The sequence below is a fragment of the Heptranchias perlo genome, chromosome 7, assembly GCF_035084215.1.
Source record: "Heptranchias perlo isolate sHepPer1 chromosome 7, sHepPer1.hap1, whole genome shotgun sequence".
Taxonomy (NCBI): Eukaryota; Metazoa; Chordata; class Chondrichthyes; order Hexanchiformes; family Hexanchidae; genus Heptranchias; species Heptranchias perlo.
In genome coordinates, this window is record NC_090331.1 from 30,571,136 (window position 1) to 30,595,402 (window position 24,267).

General features: G+C 43.0%; 1 protein-coding gene across 1 annotated transcript in view; it reads left to right on the forward strand.

The window, feature by feature from the left end:
• Nucleotides 1-24,267, forward strand: part of dars1 (aspartyl-tRNA synthetase 1) — a 73,039-nt gene that overhangs the window by 46,950 nt on the left and 1,822 nt on the right. Inside the window, exons 11-16 of the mRNA XM_067987215.1 lie at nucleotides 2,849-2,983; nucleotides 4,988-5,135; nucleotides 7,738-7,884; nucleotides 8,351-8,393; nucleotides 18,568-18,648; nucleotides 18,756-18,867. Coding sequence (XP_067843316.1) covers nucleotides 2,849-2,983; nucleotides 4,988-5,135; nucleotides 7,738-7,884; nucleotides 8,351-8,393; nucleotides 18,568-18,648; nucleotides 18,756-18,867 — 666 coding nt within the window. The remainder of the gene's footprint in view (nucleotides 1-2,848; nucleotides 2,984-4,987; nucleotides 5,136-7,737; nucleotides 7,885-8,350; nucleotides 8,394-18,567; nucleotides 18,649-18,755; nucleotides 18,868-24,267) is intronic.

Below are 24,267 nucleotides of genomic sequence, written 5' to 3' on the forward strand. Positions count from 1 at the left end.
GACTGTATTCATCATAACCAAAGATTCAGTGTATTATATTCATTATGATATTTTTGATGAGGAAAATTAAAATGTATGCAATATGATTAGCTATGTTTCAATTGAAAAATGGGAATGGGAAATTTTAAAAATGCTGTACTAACAAAAATTATGTTCACATCTAAAGAAAAAAAGTCCTTGAAACATTTAATCTAGTATGATTAAAAGTGACACCTAGTGATGCATTTATTATGTAAACCTGTATATTAATACTAAACAAAGGTTCATAATTTGGTAAATACTCAGTTTAATACTTTGTTTGCATAGGTAAACCTAACTTTTCTAAACCTGGAAGAAATAAAAGTTTTTTTTTAAAAAAAGACCTACAGTAAATTTGGAGCGATGTTAATAGATTGACCTGGATGATCATATCTCCCAATCAGTGGTATGATGTGTGCCAGTGGTCTATTTGCAGTTTTATTTTCCACCCAGCCATTTCTGTGATGTATCATATTTAAATTTATAGAGATCATGAACATCAGTATTTAAACATATTAGTATGTAGTTTTGATCCATTTTCTTGTCCAGTATGGATCGTGTAAAACCTTTGCCAAAAAAAAACAAATTTGTTGTTTCAGTAACCCATTTGTTGCTTGGACTTGGTTTTGCACTTTATTGCTGCTCTGTGGCTTATTCGGCTTGTACAACACTGCCCCCTGTTGTCCAGCCTGTTCTAGAGGTTAAACATGAAATCTCTTTAGGGTCAATTTTCTGCTCTGGGTACAGTGGTAAGTGAGGAGGCTTCTCCCATTGCTGGTTGCTTTTCTTCGGGAAAAATGATGGTCAATAGGCCTGGTAAATGATCTGATATACGCAATGATGCACTGCAGATTAGCAGATCGGACTACGTTACTTGAGGTAGTTGTGTAGAAGTTCATGGCAGTAGTTACTCATCGCCATAGGCTGTTCCAGTCATGGGTGAAGTTTGCAGGTTGGACTGCAGGCAATGGCTAAGTTCCCTGATGAAGCGTGAGCAGCGAAGGTAGAGTTCCTCGGACATGCCAAGTAACTGTGTGGTGGGGTCTATTGACCCATCTCCTTGGGTGAAAGCAAATCGGTCGGGCCACCTCTGATGCAGATGCGCCTACCTCTGTGCATCCCTATAGAAATCTTCATGCTCCAGCTCCCTGAATGCAAGAGAAATGACCTCTAGAAATAAGCTCTAGAATCCCACTCCTAAACCCCTCTACCTCTCTCTCCTCCTTTAAGACCCTCCTTATAACCTACCTCTTCGACCAAGCTTTTGGTCACTTGTCCTAATATCTCCTTATGTGGCTCAGTGTCAAATTTAGTTTGATCATGCTTCTGTGAAGTGCCTTGGGACGTTTAATTAAGTTAAAGTCGCAATGTAAATGCAAGTTGTTGCATGGGGTGTTTGAATTGAGAGTATAACCCCCTTCAGTGATAGGATATGAAAGATGAAAGAAATTCAAACAATACAAAAAGTATAAAAATTATGAGCAAAATCCCCCTTGCAAAAATATGACAAACTAAATGAAACAAAAGCAAAGCAAAAAGAAGTACCAACTCACAGCCTCTCAAATCGGCTAAACATAACATTAAGAAACTTTCAAAGAAGAAAGAATAAACATTGCATTTATGTAGAGCCTTTCACAGCCAATGAAATACCTTTAGAGTGTATGCATTGTTTTAATCTGGAGAAACATGCCAGCCAATTTGCGCAGAGCAAAAGGCAGGAAGTGAGTTTGCAATGCTCCTGTTAAAAATATTCATTCAGCAATGACTTGTGAAACACAGAATTTGTGGGAGAGGGAAGCTCTGCTCATTTGCATGATTTTTAAACCCTTAGTGAGGCCTTAGCACACTAGGAGAGCAACCTGACCAGAAAATAACAGGCAACACAACCCTGGGCAGAATTGGCTTGAAGCCTTCTCATGCAATCTCCCACCCCCATTTCCTCTGCATACCAGAGTTGTAAGTGCATCACCATAAAATCAGCCCTTAAATCCTTAATCTGACATGGCAACCATGATATGGTTCATTATTTTAATATAGTCAAATGTGTTTTAGTAATCTGATGTATGCAATATCTAATCATCTAAATATCTCCCTATTTATGTATAAATATCTATAATATTTACTAGAATAATTCCAGGGATGAGGGACTTCAGGTACATGGTTAGACTGGAGAGGCTGGAGTTGTTCTCCTTGGAACAGAGACGATTGCGAGGAGATTTAATAGATGTATTCAAAATCATGAAGGGTCTAGACAGAGTTTATAGAGGAAAAACTGTTCCCGTTGGCGGAAGGGTCAAGAACCAGAGGACAAAGATTTAAGGTGATTGGCAAAAGAACCAAAGATGACATGAGGAAAAACTTTTTTTACACAGTGAGTGGTTAGGATCTGGAATGCACTGACGCAGGAGGTGATGGAGGCAGATTCAATCATGGCCTTCAAAAGGGAATTGGATAAGTACTTGAAAGGAAAAAATTTGCAGGATAACGGGGATAGGGCAGGGGAGTGGGACTAGCTGGATTGTTCTTGTATAGAGCCGGCACAGAATCGATGGGCTGAATGGCCTCCTTCCGTGCTGTAACCTTTCTATGTTTCTATGTATTAACAGCGGTGAGTGGTCTCTGAATTCGAACGGTACTGCATCTGTAGGTGGCTCTGTCGATGTTAAGTTACATGACAGCCCAAATGGAACCTAAAGTGAATCCCCAAACAGATGTGTAAGGATAGAAAATGTTAATAGAAGCCTGTTTTTATTTAAAAATTATTAATCATGATTATAGAGAAGTAAATGGCCAATTGTGGGAATTGAAAAATTACTGATTTTTCTTGCAGCTGCCAGCGAAGGAGGGGCCAATGTGTTTACTGTGACTTATTTTAAAACCAGTGCTTACCTGGCTCAGTCACCACAGCTTTACAAGCAGATGTGTATTTGCGCTGACTTTGACAAAGTGTTTTGCATTGGACCCGGTAAGTCTTATTTTTCTGTACTCCCCGTCCTTTTAAATGTTATAATTAAGGAAGGGGATTGGGTTGGGTTGGAGGATCTTATTGCTGGTGCTGCACATTTATAGATAGCATAAAACAGTTTAAAACCAAGCCGTTTCACTGTTGAAAAATGATCGCTATCTTTGTATATTATCCACTGATTCAGTATTTTCAGACAGATTCAGTATGTTCATAGTATCATAATAGGTATAGCACAAGAGGAGGCCATTCGGCCCATTGTGCCTGTTCTGGCTCTTTGAACGAGCTATCCAATTAGTCCCATTCCCCTGCTCTTTCCCCATAGCCCTGTAAAATTTTTTCCTTCAAGTATTTATCTAATTTCCTTTTGAAAGTTACTGTTGAGTCTGCTTCCAACACCCTTTCAGACAGTGCATTCCAGATCATTACAGCTTGCTGCATTAAAAAAAATGTCTCCCTGTGTCACCTCTGGCTCTTTTGCTGATCACCTTAAATCTGTGTCCTCTGGTTACCGACCCCTCTGCCGCTGGAAGCAGTTTTTCCTCTATCAAAGCCGTTTATGATTTTGAACACCTCTATCAAATCTTCCCCTAACCAGGAACAACCCCAGCTTCTCCAATCTCTCCACTGAAGTCCCTCATCCCTGGTACCATTCTAGTAAATCTCCTTTCCCTTTCTAAGGCCGTGACATCCTTCCTAAAGTATGGTGGCCAGAGTTGAACACCATACTCCAGCTGAGGTCTAACCAGTGTTTTATAAATGTTCAGCAATAACTTCCTTGCATTTGTACTCTATGCCTCTATTAATAAAGCCGAGGATCCCATATACATTTTATCAGCCTTCTCAACTTGTCCTGCCACCTACAAAGGTTTGTGTATGTGCTCTCCCAGGTCTCTCTGTTCCTGCACCCCCTTTAAAATTGTACCATTTAGTTTATATTGCCTCTCCTCATTCTTCCTACCAAAATGCATCATTTCACACTTCTCTGCGTTAAATTTCATCTGCCATGTGTCTGCCCATTTCAGCAGTCTGTCTGTGTGTCCTCCTGAAGACTGTTACTATCCTCCACATTGTTTACTACATTTCCGAGTTTCGTGTCATTTGCAAACTTTGAAATTATACCATCAATACCCAAATCCAGGTCATTAATATATATATAATGGACCTAATACTGACCCATGGGGAACACCACTGTATATTTCCCTCCAGTCTGAAAAACAACCGTTCACCACTACTTTCTGCTTTCTGTTCTCTAGCCAATTTTGTATCCACGCTGCCACTGTCCCTTTAATCCCAAGGGTTTTAATTTTGCTGACAAGTCTATTATGTGGCACTTTATCAAATGCCTTTTGAAAGTCCATATATACATCAACTACACATCAACCCTCTCCGTTACTTCATCAAAGAACTCAAATCAAGTTCGTCAAACACTGTTTTCCCTTAATAAATCCATTTATTAGCCCATACTTTTCCAAATACCAATTAATTTTTTCCTGGGTTATTGTCTCTAAAAGTTTCCCCACCACCGAGGTCAGGCTGACTTGGTCTATAATTGCCGGGTTTATCCCTCTCCCATTTTTTGAAAAGGGCTGTAATATTTGCAATCCTCCTGTCCTCCTACAAACTAGGATAGAAACATAGAAAATAGGAGCAGGAGTTGGCCATTCAGCCCTTTTTTACATTATGTAGATCAAGGAAGTAGTTTTGCTGTCATCACTCAATAACAGCAGTCCTGATGCAAATTATTGAAAGGTTCTGAAACTGAGTTTATTTTGGGTTTACAACTGCACTGGCGCAATCACCCACACTCTTTTAAAGGCATGCAGATGTACCATATTCTCTTCATAATTGTCTGCCTTCCCAGTTTTAATGTTACCATTTTGGAGTAATTCAAATTCCTTTTTTTTAGACAAAGCTTAACAGTCCATTTTGTTGTAATACTATCCATTCATATATTTTGAATTTTAGAAAATGACTACATATTAAGTTTACCATTTTTTTTTACAGTGTTCCGAGCTGAGGACTCCAACACACATCGCCACCTGACTGAGTTTGTTGGGCTGGATATTGAGATGGCATTCAATTACCACTATCATGAGGTGGTGACTGAAATTGCTGAAACTCTGGTACAGATTTTCAAGGGTTTGAGAGATAGGTAAAGTAACTTTAGACTACATCTAGTCGCTTTATTTCTTCTCGTGTTTGCAGTTTTTTTCATCTTTCTTGAGGTTATTACATGGGAGGATGAAAGCATAATTTGAATGCTTGCAGGGGAAATGTGTTTGTCTGAATGTTTAGTAATGTGCGTACATGATGCGGTATACTTGAATGTAATGTTGCATTCTAACTTTATTGAATTACTCGGTGGTAACACGCTTGCCTTTCGGTCAGTAGGCCGTAGCTTCAAGTCCCAATTCAGGGACTTGTGTACATAATCTCGGCTCACATTTCAGTGCAGTACCGAGGGACTGCCCCATTGTCAGAGGTGCTGTGTTTTGGATGAGACATTAAATCAAGGTCTCATCTGCCTTTTTAGAATGGATGTAATAGATCCCATAGCACTGTTTGAGAAACAGCGAGAGAATTCTTCAGTGTCCTCGGCCAACACTTACCCCTCGACCAACAACAACAACTTGCAATTACATAGCGCCTTTAACATAGTAAAACGTCCCAAGGCATTTTGCAGGAGCGTTATCAAACAAAATTTGACACCGAACCACATAAGGAAATATTAGGACTGATGACCAAAAGCTTTGTAATAGAGTTAGGTTTTAAGAAGCGTCTTAAAGGAGGAGAGTAGTAGAGAGTTGGAGAGGTTTAGGGAGAGAATTCTAGAGCTTTGGGACTTAAGCTGCTGAAGGCACGGCCGGCAACGATGGAGTGATGAAAATCGGGGGTGCGCAATAGGCCAGAATTGGAGTAGCGCAGAAATCTCGGAGGGTTGTAGAGCTGGAGGAGGTTACAGAGGTAGGGAGGCCATGGAGCGATTTGAAAACAAGGATGAGAATTTTAAAATCGAGGCGTTGTCGACTGGGAGCCAATGTAGGTCAACGAGCACATTGGTAATGGGTGAACAGGACTTGGCGCAAGCAGCAGAGTTTTGGGTGAGCTCAAGTCTACGGAGGGTGCAAGGTGAAAAAGGCCGGTCAGGAGAGCATTGGAATATTCGAGTCTAGAGTTAACAAAGGCATGGATGCAGGTTTCAGCAGCAGATGAGCTGAGGTAGGGATGGAGACTGGTGATGTTACGGAAAACAGATTAACTAGTCATGCATCCATTGTTTTTTGTGGGACCTTGCTATGTGCAAATTGGCTGCCATGTTTGCTTACATAACAACCAGTGACTATGCTTCAAAAGTAATTCATTAGCTTTGAAGCAATTTGGGACGTCCGACGGATGCGAAAGGTACTATGTAACTACAAGTACATTCTTTCTTTACTGCGGCTGAAATTGAGTTGCAATTACAATCCAAGAAATACAAGTGACGTCTTTTGTTCACTTTCACCGTACATAATGGGCCAGATTTTGCTGGAGCGGTGCAACTCGCGGTGTGATCTGTTAGTTCGACTTGTTTGTGTACGTTTAGGTTTTAAAAAATTTTGCCCACAAAGTTGCTGGCAGTGCAAGCTGATAACAGCGCAGTGAGGGCAACAGGACAAACAGTGTATCTCCTTAACCAATGAGATTTAAGGATTGAGTAATAAAGAGGAAGGACTGAAAAGGAGGGTGAATTAGAATGAGTGAAGTCAATGTCAAATCAGGTACAAAGAGGGAAAGTAAGATTGGATTGAGAGAGAAAAAGAGACAAAGGAAAAGTAAGAAAAAAACATTAAATTTATCATTTTTTAAATCTCTGAAAACAATTCACAATCTGAGATTCCACATTTATAATTGTTAATTTTCTGGGCAAGAGAAGTTGATTAGCAGCCATTAACAATTATCACATTGTTAAAAGGGTGCTTACACTGTCAATTACAAGACTTAACTTTCTGTGGCGAGTTTTATGGCCAATTAATGTGAAAATGCAGCAACTTCATGAAAATCATTGGGAGGTGAAGGACAAGATGTCGTTTTGGCGAAGCTAATGGCAGAGCGGCACGTATCAGCCAGCAACTTGTGGCAATTTGCAGTTCACGTGGTATCGCTTCCTCGCCACAAGTTGCTGGCCGAATTGCGCATTAATAATGGCATGCATTGTTCCGACACCGTTTTTTTTTAGCAAAACCCGGCCCATTGTAAAGAAATTCAGCTCCATAAAATCTTAATACATCACTTTCCCTTTTCTAGATGCTGGATATTAAAACGGTTTAAAATTACTGTATTTGCATAATCTCAATTTCTGCCAGTATGTTGTCCCCTTGACAAACACCTATTTTTAAAGGATAAAGGAGCTTTATCCTGTGTATAATCCATGCTGTACTTGGTCTGAGAGTAATTGGATGCTGATAATGGAAATTGTTTTGGTCCCTGTAAAATTTACATGAGTACAAAACTCACCAAAAAATTAGACAAAAATAAATTGGGACTTTTCATTACATTCAATGTGTTGTAGACATTTGACCAGGCATTGTTAAAAGTTCATAAAAATTGAACAGCATTTTATAGTTTAGACTTTGCTTCCTCTAACAGCGACAACGAGTAACAACAATAACAAAAAGCTAATAACTCATTGAAAAAGTAAATACACTTAACTGTAGTCTAAAACTGTGTAAAATAATAGTAAAGCATTGATTTATTACATTTTTAAAACTGAACAGGTATCAGACTGAGATTCAAACAATAGGTAAGCAGTACCCCTGTGAACCCTTTAAGTTCTTGGAACCATCTTTGAGGCTGGAATTTCCGGAAGCTGTGGCCATGCTGAAAGAAGCTGGTGTGGAGATGGGTGATGAAGAGGATTTGAGGTAAAGATAAGAATTAAGCTAGTTTTCCCTTTAAGTTGATTCATGGTAAGAACTTAACATGTATTAATGGCACTGTAGATGGTGGTTTAACTGAGAAATTAGCTGCCTCAGAAACTAAAACAATTACTTTGATTATGTTTTTTACAAGGCAGTCATTGAATAATCCTTAGCATAGCTAGTCACTGTATCTTCTCAGCATGGCAACTTAATGCCAACTAAATTATTCCATTAGTTCAAAGATAAACCAATTACATCTACCAAGAAATTATTGGAAGAACAAGATATTTGTGATGTTAGTAACTAGTTAGCAGGACAGATTTTCTAATTTTATTCCTAGAATAATACAATCCTAAAGATGGGTGATATTAAAATTAGAGATGGTAAATATTGATTTTGCTCCATTAATGGTTACAAAGTTATAATGGTAAATTAAGATTGTGATCATATTATTACATTTACTTTTCAGCACTCCAAATGAAAAGCTATTGGGTCGCCTGGTGAAGGAAAAGGTAAGAGATGAATATCATTTTATTCTTTGTAAGGAAACTAATGCATTATATTCAAATATTGTTAAATATTCTGCTGGATCAGAGTATTATAATAACATCTGAAGTGATCCAGCTGTACTTATCGCTATCATATGATCTGATTGGTCACCAAGTGGCCTCAAATTTCAGTGAGGCAGTCTGAACACGTTGTTGTAGCATTAACGTGAGATTGTCCCTGATTTCGTCAATCTACATTGTCACTATTTGATTATGCTGTTAATTTTCAGAAGTACTTGTTGAGTTTTTGTTTTATTCTTTTAAAAAGATTGCTATTACTGAAACAGGAGTGTGTTATAATCTAATCTTTCGATGAAACTTTAAGTTGTTATCCACACTGAGCATTTTACCAGTGGTTGTCACTGTTAATTATTGACTTCTAATTGTCTGCCGGAAATTGTTAATCTCAGTTTGCTTTTCCAGGCTTTAAGCATTCATAGATGTGCATCTGTATTGCATAACCAGGAATTTCACTTGGACCACTCTCTAGAAGGATTTTACTTTCTAAATAAACAGAATCAACCATAAAAATCCAGACCATGGGAGCTTTGCTGGAATAAGGATATTTGTTGCAGGGGATGCTATTTTTTTAAATTTGTTTGAAAAATGCTGCAAACTAAGAATTGTGATACTATATATTCGATTATAAGTTTTTTTTTGAGGAATCACAAACATTGCTCAGTACATGTCCACATTTCTAGTTTATTTCAGTTAAATAGGCTTTAGCTATGTTTGAACTTGTGATGAATGTTACTAGAATTTGGGCTTTTTCCGGAACTTTAATATTCATTCTCACAACAAGACCGTTTCCGTAGGCAGGCCCGTGCCTCCCATAAACTGGAATTCATGCACAACTTGTGTTGAGTGAATGGGTTAGCAGGATTAACAATTATCTTTTTTCTGGGCTCTCACTGAAAAGATGTACGGGATGCAAACCATACATTCCTGATTACTCCATGTTGATGGATGGTATATTTCAAGTTGTATTTAACATTATAACATAAAATTAGGCAGAAACAAAGTAAACCAGCAGATTAAGAGTAATATGGAAAGATAGAAAGATATAGTGCCTTTCATGTCCTCAGAGCATCCCAAAGCACTTCATAGCCAATTAACTGCTTTTGAAGTGTAGTCACTGTTGTAATGTAGGCAAACACTGCAGCCAATTTGCGCACAGCAAGGTTCCACAACAGCAATGAGATAAATTAGGGAGAACTCCCCTGATTTTCGAATAGGAATATAGGAACAGGACTAGGCCAATCAACCCCTCGAGCCTGTTCTGCCATTCATTGAGATCGTGGCTAATCTGTATCCTAACTCCATTTACTCGCCTTGGCCCCATCTCCCTTGATAGCCTTGGCTAGCAAAAATCTATCGATCTCAGATTTAAAATTATTCATTGAGCTAGCATCTACTGTTTCTGGAAGAGAGTTCCACACTTCTAAACCCTTTACATGAAGAAGTGTTTCCTAACTTGTCTCCTGAATGCCCTGGCTCTGATTTTAAGGTTATGTCCCCTTGTCCTAGACTCCCTCACCACCAGAAAAGGTTTCCCTCTATCTACCCTATCGATTCCTTTCAAAATCCTAAAAACCTCAATCATATCGTCCTTTAACCTTCTATATTCCAGGGAATACAAGTCTAGTTTATGTAATCTTTCCTCATAATTTAACCCTTAGAGCCTGGTAACATTCTGGTGAATCTGTGCACTCCTTCCATGGCCGATATATCCTTCCTAAGGTGCAGTGCCCAGAACTGTATACAGCACTCCAGATTTGGTCTAACCAGCACTTTGTATGGCTGTAGCAAAACCTCTTTCTTTTCATATTCTAGCCCTCTAGAATAGTGCCGTGGATCTTTTACATCCACCTGAGAGGGCAGATGGTATTGATTTAACATCTCATTAAAAGCTTCCCCAACAGTCCAGGACTGCACTGAAGTGTCAAGGTAGATTGTGTCCTGGAGTGGACCCTTGACCTTTTGACTCAAAATCGAGATACCACTCAGCCAATTGAAACATAGAAACATAAAAAATAGGAGCAAGAGTAGGCAATTCGGCCCATCGGGCCTGCTCCGCCATTCAAAATGATCATGGCTGATCGTCTAACTCAGTACCCTGTTCCCGCTTTCTCCCCACATCCCTTGATCCCTTTAGCATTAAGAAATATATCTACCTCCTTCTTGAATACATCTAATGACTTGGCCTCCACTGCCTTCTGTGGTAGAGAATTCCACAGATTTACCACCCTCTGAGTGAAGAAATTTCTCCTCATCTCGGTTCTAAATGGCATACCCCGTATCCTGAGACTGTGACCTTTGGATCTGGACTCCCCAGCCATTGGGAACATCCTCCCTGCATCTAGTCTGTCTAGTCCTGTTAGAATTTTATATGTTTCAATGGGATCACCTTTCATTCTTCTAAACTCTAGTGAATAAAGGCGTAGTCAACCCAATCTCTCCTCATACGTCAGTCCTGCCATCCCAGGAATCAGTCTGGTAAACCTTCGTTGCACTCCCTCCATGACAAGGACATCCTTCCTCAGATAAGGAGACCAAAACTGCACACAATACTCCAGATGTGGTCTCACCAAGGCCCTGTATAACTGCAGTAAGACATCCCTGCTTCTGTACTCAAATCCTCTTGCAATGAAGGCCAACATACCATTCGCCATCCTAACTGCTTGCTGCACCTGAATGCTCGCTTTCAGGGACTGGTGTACAAGGACACCCAGGTCTCGTATCTCCCCTTTTCCCAATCTATCACCATTCAGATAATAATCTGCCTTTCTGTTTTTACATCCAAAGTGGATAACCTCACATTTATCCACGTTATACTGCATCTGCCATGTTCTTGCCCACTCACCCAACTTGTCTAAATCACATTGGAGCCTCTTTGCATCCTCCTCACAGCTCACATTCCACCCCAGCTTTGTGTCGTCTGCAAACTTGGAAATGTTACATTCCGTTCCCTCATCCAAATCATCGATGTATATTGTGAATAGCTGGGGGCCAAGCATGATCCCTGCGGTACCCCCCTAGTCACTGCCTGTCACCCGGAAAAAGACCCGTTTATTCCTACTCTCTGTTTCCTGCCTGTCAACCAATTCTCAGTCCATGCCAGTATATTCCCCTCAATCCCAAGTGCTTTAATTTTGCACACTAACCTGTTGTGTGGGACCTTATCAAAAACCTTCTGAAAATCCAAATACACCACATCCACTGGTTCTCCCCTATCTATTCTACTAGTTACATCCTCAAAAAAACTCCAGTCGATTTGTTAAGCATGATTTCCCTTTCATAAACCCATGCTGACTTTGTCCAATCCCGTTAATGCCCTCCAAGTGTTCTGTTATCACATCTTTTATAATAGACTCTAGCATTTTCCCCACTACTGATGTTAGACTAACTGGTCTGTAATTCCCTGTTTTTTCTCTCCCTCCTTTTTTAAATAGTGGGGTTACATTTGCCACCCTCCAATCTGTAGGAACTGTTCCAGAGTCTATAGAATTTTGGAAGATGATCACCAATGCATCCACTATTTCCAGGGCCACTTCCTTTAGTACTCTGGGGTGAAGAAAATCAGGCCCTGGGGATTTATCAGCCTTTAGCCCCATTAATTTCCCGAGCACTTTTTTTTTACTAATACTGGTTTCTTTCAGTTCCTCCCTCTCACTAGACCCTTGGTTCCCTCACATTTTTGGGAGGTTATTTGTGTCCTCCTTTGTGAAGACAGAACCAAAGTATGTGTTTAATTGTTCCGCCATCTTTGTTCCCCATTATAATTTCCCCCATTTTTGACTGTAAGGGACCTACATTTGTCTTCACTGATCTTTTTCTCTTGACATATTTATAGAAGCTTTTACAGTCAGTTTTTATGTTCCCTGCTAGTTTACTCTCATACTCTATATTTCCCCTCTTAATCAATCTCTTTGTCCTTCTTTGCTAAATTCTGAACTGCTCCCCATCCTCAGGCTTGCCGCTTTTTCTGGCAATTTGATATGTCTCCTCTTTGGATCTAATACTATCCCTAATTTCTTTTGTAAGCCAAGGTTGAGCTGTTTTTCCTGTTTTATTTTTGCGCCAGACAGGAATGAATAATTGTTGTAATTCCTGCACACGTTCTTTAAATATTAGCCATTGCCTATCCACCGTCATCCCTTTTAGTAAAGTTCCCAATCTATCATAGCCAACTCGCACCTCATACTTTCATAATTTCCTTTATTTAGATTCAGGACCCTAGTTTCGGATTCAAGTACTTCACTCTCCATCTTAATGAGGAATTCCATCATGTTATGGTTGCTCTTCCCTAAGGGACCCCTCACAACAAGCTTGTTAATTAATCCTTTCTTATTGCACAATACCCAGTCTAGGATCTTCTGTTCTCTACTTGGTTCCTCAACGTTTTGGTCTAGAAAACCATCACGTACACACTCCAGGAATTCCTCCCCCCACAGTATTATTGCTAATTTGGTTTGACCAATCTGTATGTATGTTAAAGTCACCCATGATTATAGTTGTACCTTTCTTGCATGCGTCTCTAATTTCCTGTTTAATACCCTCCCCTACATCTCCACTACTGTTTGGGGGCCTATGGACAACCCCCACCAACATTTTCTGCCCCTTGGTGTTTCTTAGCTCCACCCATACAGATTCCACATCGTGATTTTCCGAGCCAATATCCTTCCTCATTATTGCACTGATTTCCTCCTTTACTAACAAAACTACCCCACCTCCTTTCCCTTCTTGCCTGTCCTTCCTAAATATTGAATACCCCTGGATGTTCAGTTCCCATCCTTGGTCACCCTGCAGCCATGTCTCCGTAATTGCAACTATATCATAACCATTAATATCTATCTGCGCTGTTAATTCATCTACCTTATTGCGAATGCTCCGCGCATTAAAACACAATGCCTTTAGACTTGTCTTTTTAAGATTGCTAGTCATCTTAGTTCTATTTTGCACTATGGCCCTATTTGTTTTTCACCCTTGTTTTCTCTGCCTTCCACTATTGCTTCTTCCCTTTCTGTCTTTTGTTTCTCTCCTTGTTTCCCCCTCCTCTGTCTCCCTGCTCAGGTTCCCATCCCCCTGCCATTCTAGTTTAAACCTTCCCCAACAGCACTAGCAACACCCCCGCAAGGACATTGGTCCCGGTCCTGCTCGGGTGTAACCCGTCCCACTTGTACAGGTCCCACCTTCCCCCGAACCGGTCCCAATGTCCCAGGAATCTAAATCCCTCCCACACCCTAAATCCCTGCAGCCACGCATTCTTCTGGTCTATTCTCTTGTTCCTATACTCACTAGCACGTGGCACTGGTAGTAATCCTGAGATCACTAACTTTGAAGTTCTGCTTTTTAATTTATCTCCTAACTCCTTAAATTCACCTTGCAGGACCTCATCCCTTTTTTCACTTATGTCATTGGTACCAATATGGATCACGACTACTGGCTGTTCACCCTCCCCCTCCAGAATGCCCTGCAGCTGCTCCGTGACATCCTTGACCCTGGAACCAGGGAGGCAACATACTATCCCGGAGTCACGTTTGTGGCCGCAGAAACGCCTATTTGTTCCCCTTACAATTAAATCCGCTATCAATATAGCCCTGCCACTCTTATTCCTCCCCTCCTGTGCAGCAGAGCCACCCGTGGTGCCACGAACTTGGCTCTTGATGCTTTCCCCTGATAAGTCATCTCCCCCAACAGTATTTAAAGCAGTATATCTGTTGGAGAGGGAGATGACCCAGGGGACTCCTGCTCTACCTGCCTAGTCCTTTTACTCTGCCTGGCGGTCACCCATTTCCTTTCTGCCTGCGTAATCTCTATCTGCGGTGTGACCACCTCACTGAACGTGCTATCCACAATAATCTCAGCATCACAGATGCTCCACTGTGAATCCACCCGCAGATCCAGCTCCGAAATGCGGTTAGCCGTAGCTGCAGCTGGACACACTCCCTGCACACATGGTAGCCAGGGACACTGGCAGTGACCATGACCTCCCACAAAGTACAGGAGGAGCATATCACGGGTGCGAGCTCTGCTGCCATGACTTGCCTTAGATTTACACTGCGTTCACCTCTCAGACTCTCTTCCCACTCTCGAGACTCTCCTTTCACGCCGCGCCCACCTCTCGGACTCTCCTTTCACGCCGCGCCCACCTCTCGGACGCTCGTTTCACGCCGCGCCCACCTCTCGGACTCTCCTTTCACGCCGCGCCCACCTCTCGGACTCTCCTTTCACGCCGCGCCCACCTCTCGGACGCTCCTTTCACGCCGCGCCCACCTCTCGGACGCTCGTTTCACGCCCCGCCCACCTCTCGGACGCTCGTTTCACGCCGCGCCCACCTCTCGGACGCTCGTTTCACGCCGCGCCCACCTCTCGGACGCTCGTTTCACGCCGCGCCCCCCTCTCGGGACGCTCGTTTCACGCCGCGCCCCCCTCTCGGGACGCTCGTTTCACGCCGCGCCCCCCTCTCGGGACGCTCGTTTCACGCCGCGCCCCCCTCTCGGGACGCTCGTTTCACGCCGCGCCCCCCTCTCGGGACGCTCGTTTCACGCCGCGCCCCCCTCTCGGGACGCTCGTTTCACGCCGCGCCCCCCTCTCGGGACGCTCGTTTCACGCCGCGCCCCCCTCTCGGGACGCTCGTTTCACGCCGCGCCCCCCTCTCGGGACGCTCGTTTCACGCCGCGCCCCCCTCTCGGGACGCTCGTTTCACGCCGCGCCCCCCTCTCGGGACGCTCGTTTCACGCCGCGCCCCCCTCAGAAACCATTTTCCGAGATCAAATAACAGTGTTTTGGTATTCTTAAGAGATTTTAATTTGGATGTAATATGGGCACTTAGGTCTATGGAGTTCGTTCTTATTGCTGCAACATTAAGCTAGATGGTTGAAACAAGTAAACTAAAAATATAGCCAAATCCATTTGTATTTACCCCCACCTGAGAAATAGAACTGGATATAGAACTATCAATCAAGCTATATCAAAGACATAATGATGAAGAAAGTGTTTGTATTCTATTCTATGATGACCAGACTCCTAGCATTTGCATTACCCAGGATTTGCTACTGCTAACACAATGTGCCCAGTTTAGCAGTTAGAAAAAGCTGCTGCATATTTAAGCTTGGATTCTACACCAGCAATAAATAAAATCATAGAAATACTCAGCAAGTCAGGCAGCATCTGCAGAGCAAGAAGCAGAGTTGACGTTTCAGATCGATGACCTTTTGTCAGAACTGGACTAAGTGAAAAATGTAACAGTTTTTAAGCAAGTACAGCACCGGGCAAAGGGTGTGGCGGGGGGGGGGTGGGGGGGAGGGAGAAAAGAAGAAAAGGGAAGGTCTGTGATAGGGTGGAGGGCAGGAGTGATTAAATGACAAAAGGGATGATGGTGCAAGGCAAGGAATGTGGTAATGGAACAAGTAAAGAAACAAAAGATGGGTCTAGAGGAGCTGTAAATGGCTACAGCAGAATTATTAGCAGCTCCTGCTGTCCGAAAAAATGGGAGCAGTGGTTATGATCTGAAATTTTGAAATCAATCTGGAGTCCGGAAGGTTGCAAAGTGCCTAATTGAAAGATGAGGTACTGTTCCTCGACCTTCCATTGAGATTCATTGGAGCAGTGTAGGAGGCCGAAGACAGAGGGGTCAGAGTGGGAGTGGGACAGAGAATTAAAATGACAAGCGACCGGAAGGTCAGGGTCATGCTTGCAGACTGAACGGAGGGTTCAGCAAAGCGATCACCCAATCTGCGTTTTGTCTTCCCAATGTAGAGGAGACCGCATTGTGAGCAGCGAACACAGTCTACTAAATTGAAAGAAGTACAAGTAAATCACTGTTCACTTGGAAGGAGTATTTGGAACCCTGGATGGTGGGAAGGGAGGGGGTGAAAGGGCAGGTGTTGCATCTCCTGCGCTCGCACGGGAAGGTGCTGTGGGAAGGAGACCAGGTGTTGGGGGTGATGGAAGAGTCGACTAGGGTGTCGCGGAGGGAACGATCCCTTCGGAATGCTGAAAAGGGAGAGGAAGATGTGTTTGGTGGTGGCATCACGCTGGAGTTGGCGGAAATGGCGGAGAATGATATGTTGAACGTGGAGGCTGGTGGAGTGGAGGTGAGAACAAGGGGGACCCTATCATGGTTCTGGAAGGGAGGGGAAGGGGTGGGGGCTAAAATGCGGGAAATTGTACAGACACAGTCGAGGGCCCTGTCAACTACAGTGAAGGGGAATCCTCAGTTGAGGAAAAGGGAAGACATATTGGACTCAGTGCTGTGGAAGCTGGTATCATCAGAACAGATGCAACGGAGACAGAGAAACCAGGAGAATGGAAGAGAGTCCTTACAGGAAGTGGGTGGGAGGAAGTGTAATCAAGATAGCTGTGGGAGTCGGTGGGCTTAAAGTAGATATTGATTGACAGCTTATCCCCAGAAATAGAAATAGAGAAGTCGAGGAAAGGAAGACTCTTCCCTTCCTCTCCCCTTTCAGCATTCCAAAGGGACCATTTGCTCCGTGACACCCTGGTCGACTCTTCCATCACCCTCAACACCTGGTCTCCTTCCCACGGCACCTTCCCTTGCGAATGCAGGAGGTGCAACACCTGCCCTTTCACCTCCTCCCTTCCCACCATCCAGGGCCCCAAACAATCCTTCCAGGTGAAAAGCGATTTACTTGTACTTCTTTCTAGTTAGTATACTGTATTGGCTGCTCACGATGCGGTCTCCTCTACATTGGGGAAACCAAACACAAGATTGAGTGATCGCTTTGCCGAACACCTCCACTCAGTCTACAAACGTGACCCTGACCTTCCGATCGCTTGTCATTTTAGTTCTCTGTCCCACTCCCACTCTGACCTCTCTGTCTTCGGCCTCCTACACTACTCCAATGAACTACACTGCTCCAATGAACCTCAGTGGAAGATCGAGGAACAGTACCTCATCTTTCATTTCGGCGCTTTACAACCTTTTGGACTCAACATTAATTTCAATAACTTCAGATCATAACCACTGTTCCCATTTTTTCGGTCAGCAGGTGCTGCTAATTGTTCTGCTGTTGCCATTTACAGCTCCTCTGGACCCATCTTTTGTTTCTTTACTTGTCCCATTACTACTCTCCTTGCCTTGCACCATCATCCCTTTTGTCATTTAATCATTCCTGCCCTCCTCCATATCACAGACCTTCCCTTTTCTTCTTTCCTCCCTTCCCCTTCCTCTCCTGCTTTGTCTGACTGTACTTGCTTAAAAACTGTTAAATCTTTCACTTCTTCCAGTTCTGACGAGAGGTCATCGACCTGAAACATTAACTCTCCTTTCTCTACAGGTGCTGCCTGACTTGCTGAGTATTTCCAGCATTATCTGTTTTTATTTCAGATTTCCAGCATTCGCAGTATTTTTGCTTTTCATAAATAAAATTATAATTGTCCTTCAAAAGATCCATAATTTGATTTGCTATAATTGAAAAGCTGTTAGGACAGCCAAAGTTTTACAGATGGGAGAGAATTTCTGTGACTTCAGACTTAATTATGTGTGTGTATATTATTTTATATGCATATGCATGTGACATCCCTTCCAGAAAGCAATTAACAGAAACTAGTTTAAATTTGCCATACTTCATCTTGCTAAAATTTCATATGAAAAGTTATAATACAGAAATATCTTCTGACTTGATGCAGGATGGGAGCCTGTGTCCACCACAAACATAAAGGCTTTTATTGTTTTAGGTGCTACAATAAATAAAATACTGATCTTTGCCATGAAAGTTTAAAGTAACAATAATTGTGCAATTGCACATTATTGAAGATGGCTATCTAATACTGTCCTTTAACCAGCATGTCTTACAAATCTATGCCATATACTTTGTACAGTGCATAATCTGTAATGAATTGAGTAACGTTGTGCCCCAAGTACATTGCAGAAATGAGTAGGTGGTGATTAGCATTTTTACTTTTGAACTGATGGAATCATTTTGCTAATGAAAATTGGCTGCCTAATAAATATTTTAGGGCACTGTTAGTATGTACTGGTTTTAGTATGTCATGGTTCCAAAATATGAAAATTGTTTCGATCTCAAGTTATATTTTATGCTTTAATTAAAGCAATTTGTGCATACCAAAAAACTGAGTCGCTCTGATCAATTTTACTGTTTTTTTGTCACAGTATGATACAGACTTCTATATCCTTGACAAGTATCCTCTAGCTGTGAGGCCTTTCTATACCATGCCAGATCCACGTGACCCTGTGAGTGAAACTTATATTTTGTTGTAACTTGCATCATTATGATATAAGATAATTCAAGCAAAAATAATTACATTTATATATTTTAATGAAAATTTTAAACATTCCAGAAATACTCCAACTCGTATGACATGTTTATGAGAGGAGAGGAGATTTTGTCGGGTGCCCAGAGAATCCATGACCCTCAAATTCTGACTGACAGAGCACTCCAGCTTGGGATAGGTATTGTGTATATAGTTTTAAAAATGTAACGCCTGTATGATTTCAGATTTTGGTACAGTGAAACCTGTAAATTAGGGACACCTATTTCCAGGTGTCCCTATTTTCAAAACTGTCATTGTGTGTACACTAAACCGCATGAGCCAAATATCCCGGGATTGGCTGTATCTGGAGGAACACGTTTCAGGAGGTGGTCGTCCCACAGTTTAAGAAGGTGCAAATGTAAGGAGTCGCACAACACCAGGTTATAGTCCAACAGCTTTATTTGAAATCACAAGTTTTCGGAGCTTTGCTCCTTCGTCAGGTGAGTGAAGAGTTGCATAAAGGCACAGCATATATAGTCAGAGAACAATGCCTGGTGATTACAGATAATCTTTCTAACTGCCCTTTATCACACCTCGGCAGAGAGATAATCACAGCAATCAAAGGAGTGAATGGTGTTCAGACAGGTTAGTCAGGGAAACATTACATCCAAGAATACTGAGGTGGGGTCACAAGGGGTCAAATCAGAAAGAGAGAGAGAGAGAGACCAGAAAGACAGAGAGAGAGAGAGAGAGAATGACCAGTTGTATTAAAAACAGATAACTTTTTTTCGCTGGAAATCGCAGCAGGTCCGGCCACATCTGTGTATGGAGAACAAGCCAACTACGACTTGAGACTGGATGACTCTATGTCAGGTGGGGTTACATGTAGCGTGACATGAACCCAAGATCCCGGTTGAGGCCGTCCTCATGGGTGCGGAACTTGGCTATTAATTTCTGCTCGACGATTTTGCGTTGTCGTGTGTCTCGAAGGCCGCCTTGGAGAACGCTTACCCGAAGATCGGAGGCTGAATGTCCGGGATCTTGGGTTCATGTCACGCTACGTGTAACCCCACCTCTCTCTCTCTCTCTTTCTTTCTGATTTGACCCCTTGTGACCCCACCTCAGTATTCTTGGATGTAATGTTTCCCTGACTAACCTGTCTGAACACCATTCACTCCTTTGATTGCTGTGATTATCTCTCTACCGAGGTGTGATAAAGGGCAGTTAGAAAGATTATCTGTAATCACCAGGCATTGTTCTCTGACTATATATGCTGTGCCTTTATGCAACTCTTCACTCACCTGACAAAGGAGCAAAGCTCCGAAAGCTTGTGATTTCAAATAAAGCTGTTGGACTATAAGAACATAAGAAATAGGAGCAGGAGTAGGCCAATCGGCCCCTTGAGCCTGCTCCGCCATTCAATAAGATCATGGCTGATTTGATCCTAACCTCAAATCTAAATTCATGTCCAATTTCCTGCCCGCTCCCCGTAACCCCTAATTCCCTTTGTTTCTAGGAAACTGTCTATTTCTGTTTTAAATTTATTTAATGATGTAGCTCCCACAGCTTCCTGGGGCAGCAAATTCCACAGACCTTCTACCCTCTGAGTGAAGAAGTTTCTCCTCATCTCAGTTTTGAAAGAGCAGCCCCTTATTCTAAGATTATGCCCCCTCGTTCTAGTTTCACCCATCCTTGGGAACATCCTTACCGCCAATAACGCCTATAACCTGGTATTGTGCGACTCCTTACATTTGTCCACCCCAGTCCATCACCAGCATCTCCACATCATAAGAAGGTGCAGGCAGAGAGGGACTGGGTGACTGCCAGACAGACAAGGAGGACCAGGCAGGTAATGCAGGAGACCCCTGAGGGCATCTCGCTCTCTAACCAGTATTCAGTTCTGAATATTGGTGGGGGAGAGGGTTCCCCTGGGGAGTGCAGCCATAGCCAAGACCATAGTACCGTAGGTGGCTCAGCTGTACAGGAGGGGAGGAGAAAGGTCAAGAGAGCAATAGTGAAAGGGGATTCAATAGTTAGGGGAGCAGACGGGCGTTTCTGCAGCCGCAGATGTGATTCCAGGCTGGTATGTTGCCTCCCTGGTGCCAGGGTCAAGGATGTCACTGAGCGGCTGCAGAACATTCTGGAGGAGGAGGGTGAACAGCCAGGGGTCATGGTCCATATTGGTACCAATGACATAGGTAGAAAGAGGGATGAGGTCCTGCAGGCAGATTTTAAGGAGTAAGGAAAGAGATTAAGAAAGACCTCAAAGGTAGTAATCTCCAGATTACTCCTGGTGCCACATGCTAGCGAGTATAGAAATAGAAGGATAGGGCAGGTGAATGCATGGCTGGAGAGATGGTGCAGGAGGGAGGGCTTTCGATTCCTGAGGCATTGGGACCAGTTCTGGGGGAGATGGGACCTGTACAGGCCAGCACTGGAGCAAGAAATAGTACGGTAGTAGATGGGACCAGACTAAAAGAGAGTACAAGAAAGTCAAAGATAGGTTTACAATGCGTGTGTGTAAACACACGAAGCATGTTAAACAAGGTTGGAGAGCTGCAGGCCCGATTAGCCACATGGGAGTATGATGCTGTGGCAATAACCGAGACCTGGCTCAAAATAGGGCAGGATTACTAAATATTCCTGGATACACAAGGTGTTCAGGAAAAAGAGGGAGGATGGCAGTATTGATTTAAGGAGAATATTGCAGTGCTGGAGAGAATGTCCTGGAGAGGTCAAGGACAGAATCTATTTGGTTAGAGTTAAGGTACAATACAGGTGCCATTACACTACTGGATGTAGTCTTTCAGCTACCAACTAGTGAGAAGGATATATAATTTGCAGGGAAATTACAGAGGGGTGCAAAAGCCATAGAGTAATGATAACGGGGGACTTCAACTATCTTAATATAGACTGGGATAGTAATAGTGTAAGGGGCAAAGAGGGGGAGGAATTTTTGAAGTGCGTTCAGGAGAACTTTCTTGACCAGTATGTTTCCAGCCCAACGAGGAAGGAGGCATTGCTGGACTTGGTTCTGGGAATGAGGCGGGCCAAGTGGAGCAAGTGTCAGTGGGGGAACAGCGATCGTAGGATCATAAGGTTTAGACTAGCTATGGAAAAGGACATGGACTACTCTAAAGTAAAATTACTCAATTGGATGAGGGCCAATTTCAGTGGGATGAGAACAGATCTGGCCCAGGTAAATTGGAATCTAAGATTGGCAGGCAAAACTAATTGAACAATGGGCAGCCTTTAATTGGGAGATGTTTCGGGTACAGTCTAAGTACATTCCCACGAGGGAGAAAGGTAGGGCAATTAAAGCCAGAGCTCCCTGTGAAGCAGAAAAAAGGGGCATATGATATGTCAGGTTGATAACACAAGTGAGAATCAGGCAGAATATAGAAAGTTTAGAGGGGAAGTGAAAAAGGAAATAAGTGGGGCAAAGAGAGAGTATGAGAATAGACTGGCTGCCAACATAAAGGGAATCCAAAAGCCTTCTATAGGCATGAAAATGGGTGGTAAGAGGAAGGGTGGGGCTGATCAGGGACCAAAAAGGAGATCTACTCATTGAGGCAGAGGGCATGGCCGAGGAACTAAATGAGTAGTTTGCATCTGTCTTTACCAAGGAAGAAGATACTGCCAAAGTCTCAATAAAGGAAGATGTACTTAAGATATTAGATGGGCTAAAAATTGATAAAGAGGTACTCGAAAGGCTAGCTGTACTTAAAATAGATAAGTCACCCGGTCCAGATGGGATGCATCCTTGGTTGCTGAGGGAAGTACGGGTGGAAATTGCAGCAGTACTGGCCATAATCTTCCAAACATTCTTAGATACGGGGGTGGTGCCAGAGGACTGGAGAATTGCAAATGTTTCTTGTTCAAAAAAGGGTATAAGGATAAACCCAGCAACTACATGCCAGTCAGTTTAACCTCGGTGGTGGGGAAACTTTTCGAAACGATAATCCGGGACAAAATTAGCAGTCACTTGGACAAGTGTGGATTGATTAGGGAAAGCCAGCATGGATTTGTTAAAGGCAAATCGTGTCTATCTAACTAACTTGATAGAGTTTTTTGATGAGGTAACAGAGAGGGTCGATGATGGCAATGCAGTTGATGTGGTGTATATCACCTTTAAAAAGGCGTTTGATAAAGTGCCGCATGGTAGGCTTATCATCAAGATTGAAGCCCGTGGGATAAAGGGGGCAGTAGCAACATGGATACAGAATTGGCTAAGTAACAGGAAGCAGAGAGTAGTGGTGAACGGTTGTTTTTCTGACTGGAGGGAGGTGTACAGTGGTGTTCCCTAGGGGTCGGTACGAGGACCACTGCTTTTCTTGATATATATTAATGACTTGGACTTGGGTGTACAGGGCACAATTTCAAAATTTGCAGATGACACAAAACTTGGAAGTGTAGTAAACAGTGAGGAAGATAGTAATAGACTTCAAGAGGACAAAGACAGGCTGGTGGCATGGGTGGACATGTTGCAGGTGAAATTTAATACAGAAAAATGCGAAGTGATACATTTCGGTAGGAAGAACGAGGAGAGGCAATATGAACTCGAGGGCACAATTCTAAAAGGGGTACAGGAACAGAGCGATCTGAGGGTGTATGTGTACAAATCGTTGAAGATGGCAGGGCAGGTTGAGAAAGTAGTTTTTAAAAAAAAGCATACGGGATTCTGGGCTTTATAAATAGAGGCATAGAGTACAAAAGCAAGGAAGTCATGAACCTTTTCTAAAACACTGGTTCGGCCATAACTGGAGTATTGTGTCCAATTCTGGTCACCACACTTTAGGAAGGATGTGAAGGCCTTAGAGAGGGTGCAGAAAAGATTTACGAGAATGATTCCAGGGATGAGGGATTTCAGTTACGTGGATAGACTGGAGAAACTGGGGTTGTTCTTGGAACAGAGACGGTTGCGAGAAGATTTGATAGAGATCCCAGCCAAATTGTGGGGGGATTAATGTCCTGCAGACCCCTGTTTGGGACCGCCTCCATCTGTGTGCTGCAATTGCTAATGTTCGAGGGGCTGGGGGGCTGCTGTTAGCAGCTCATCAATACCTGACGTACTGGTGGAGTAGGGTTACCAACTCTGGTTGGAGGCATGATCACATGATGTTCTGACCATGTGATGTCGGATCGTGTGTCATTGGATCACATAACTTCTACAAATGCTATTGGATTTACTGTACTGTATAAATGTTGGGCCCCATGTCGTTGCATTTCTCGCGCCAGCTGCTGTTGTGTGAGAAGTTCCAAGAACCGGGAGGCCACCCGTGAGTAGGCGAAGAGGGGAAACCGTTCTCTCCAATTCTTTCCTCCCCCCCCCCCCCCCCCACAATTCCCCAGCCTCCATCTCTGCCCAGAGCCCCCATTCCCCAGCCTCCATCTTTGCCCCGAGCCCCCACCCTCCATTTCTTGCCCCCAATATCCCATCTCTCCCCTGAGCATAATGGGGAAATTTTTACCCAGCATACATAGCAGCAGAAAAATCACTCTATCCCTGGGATAGAGCCCTGCAAGCATTCAATCCCAGAGATACAGCAGTTTCTCTGCCATTCTGGATGCTAGGTAAAGAGATCTCCATTACTCAAAA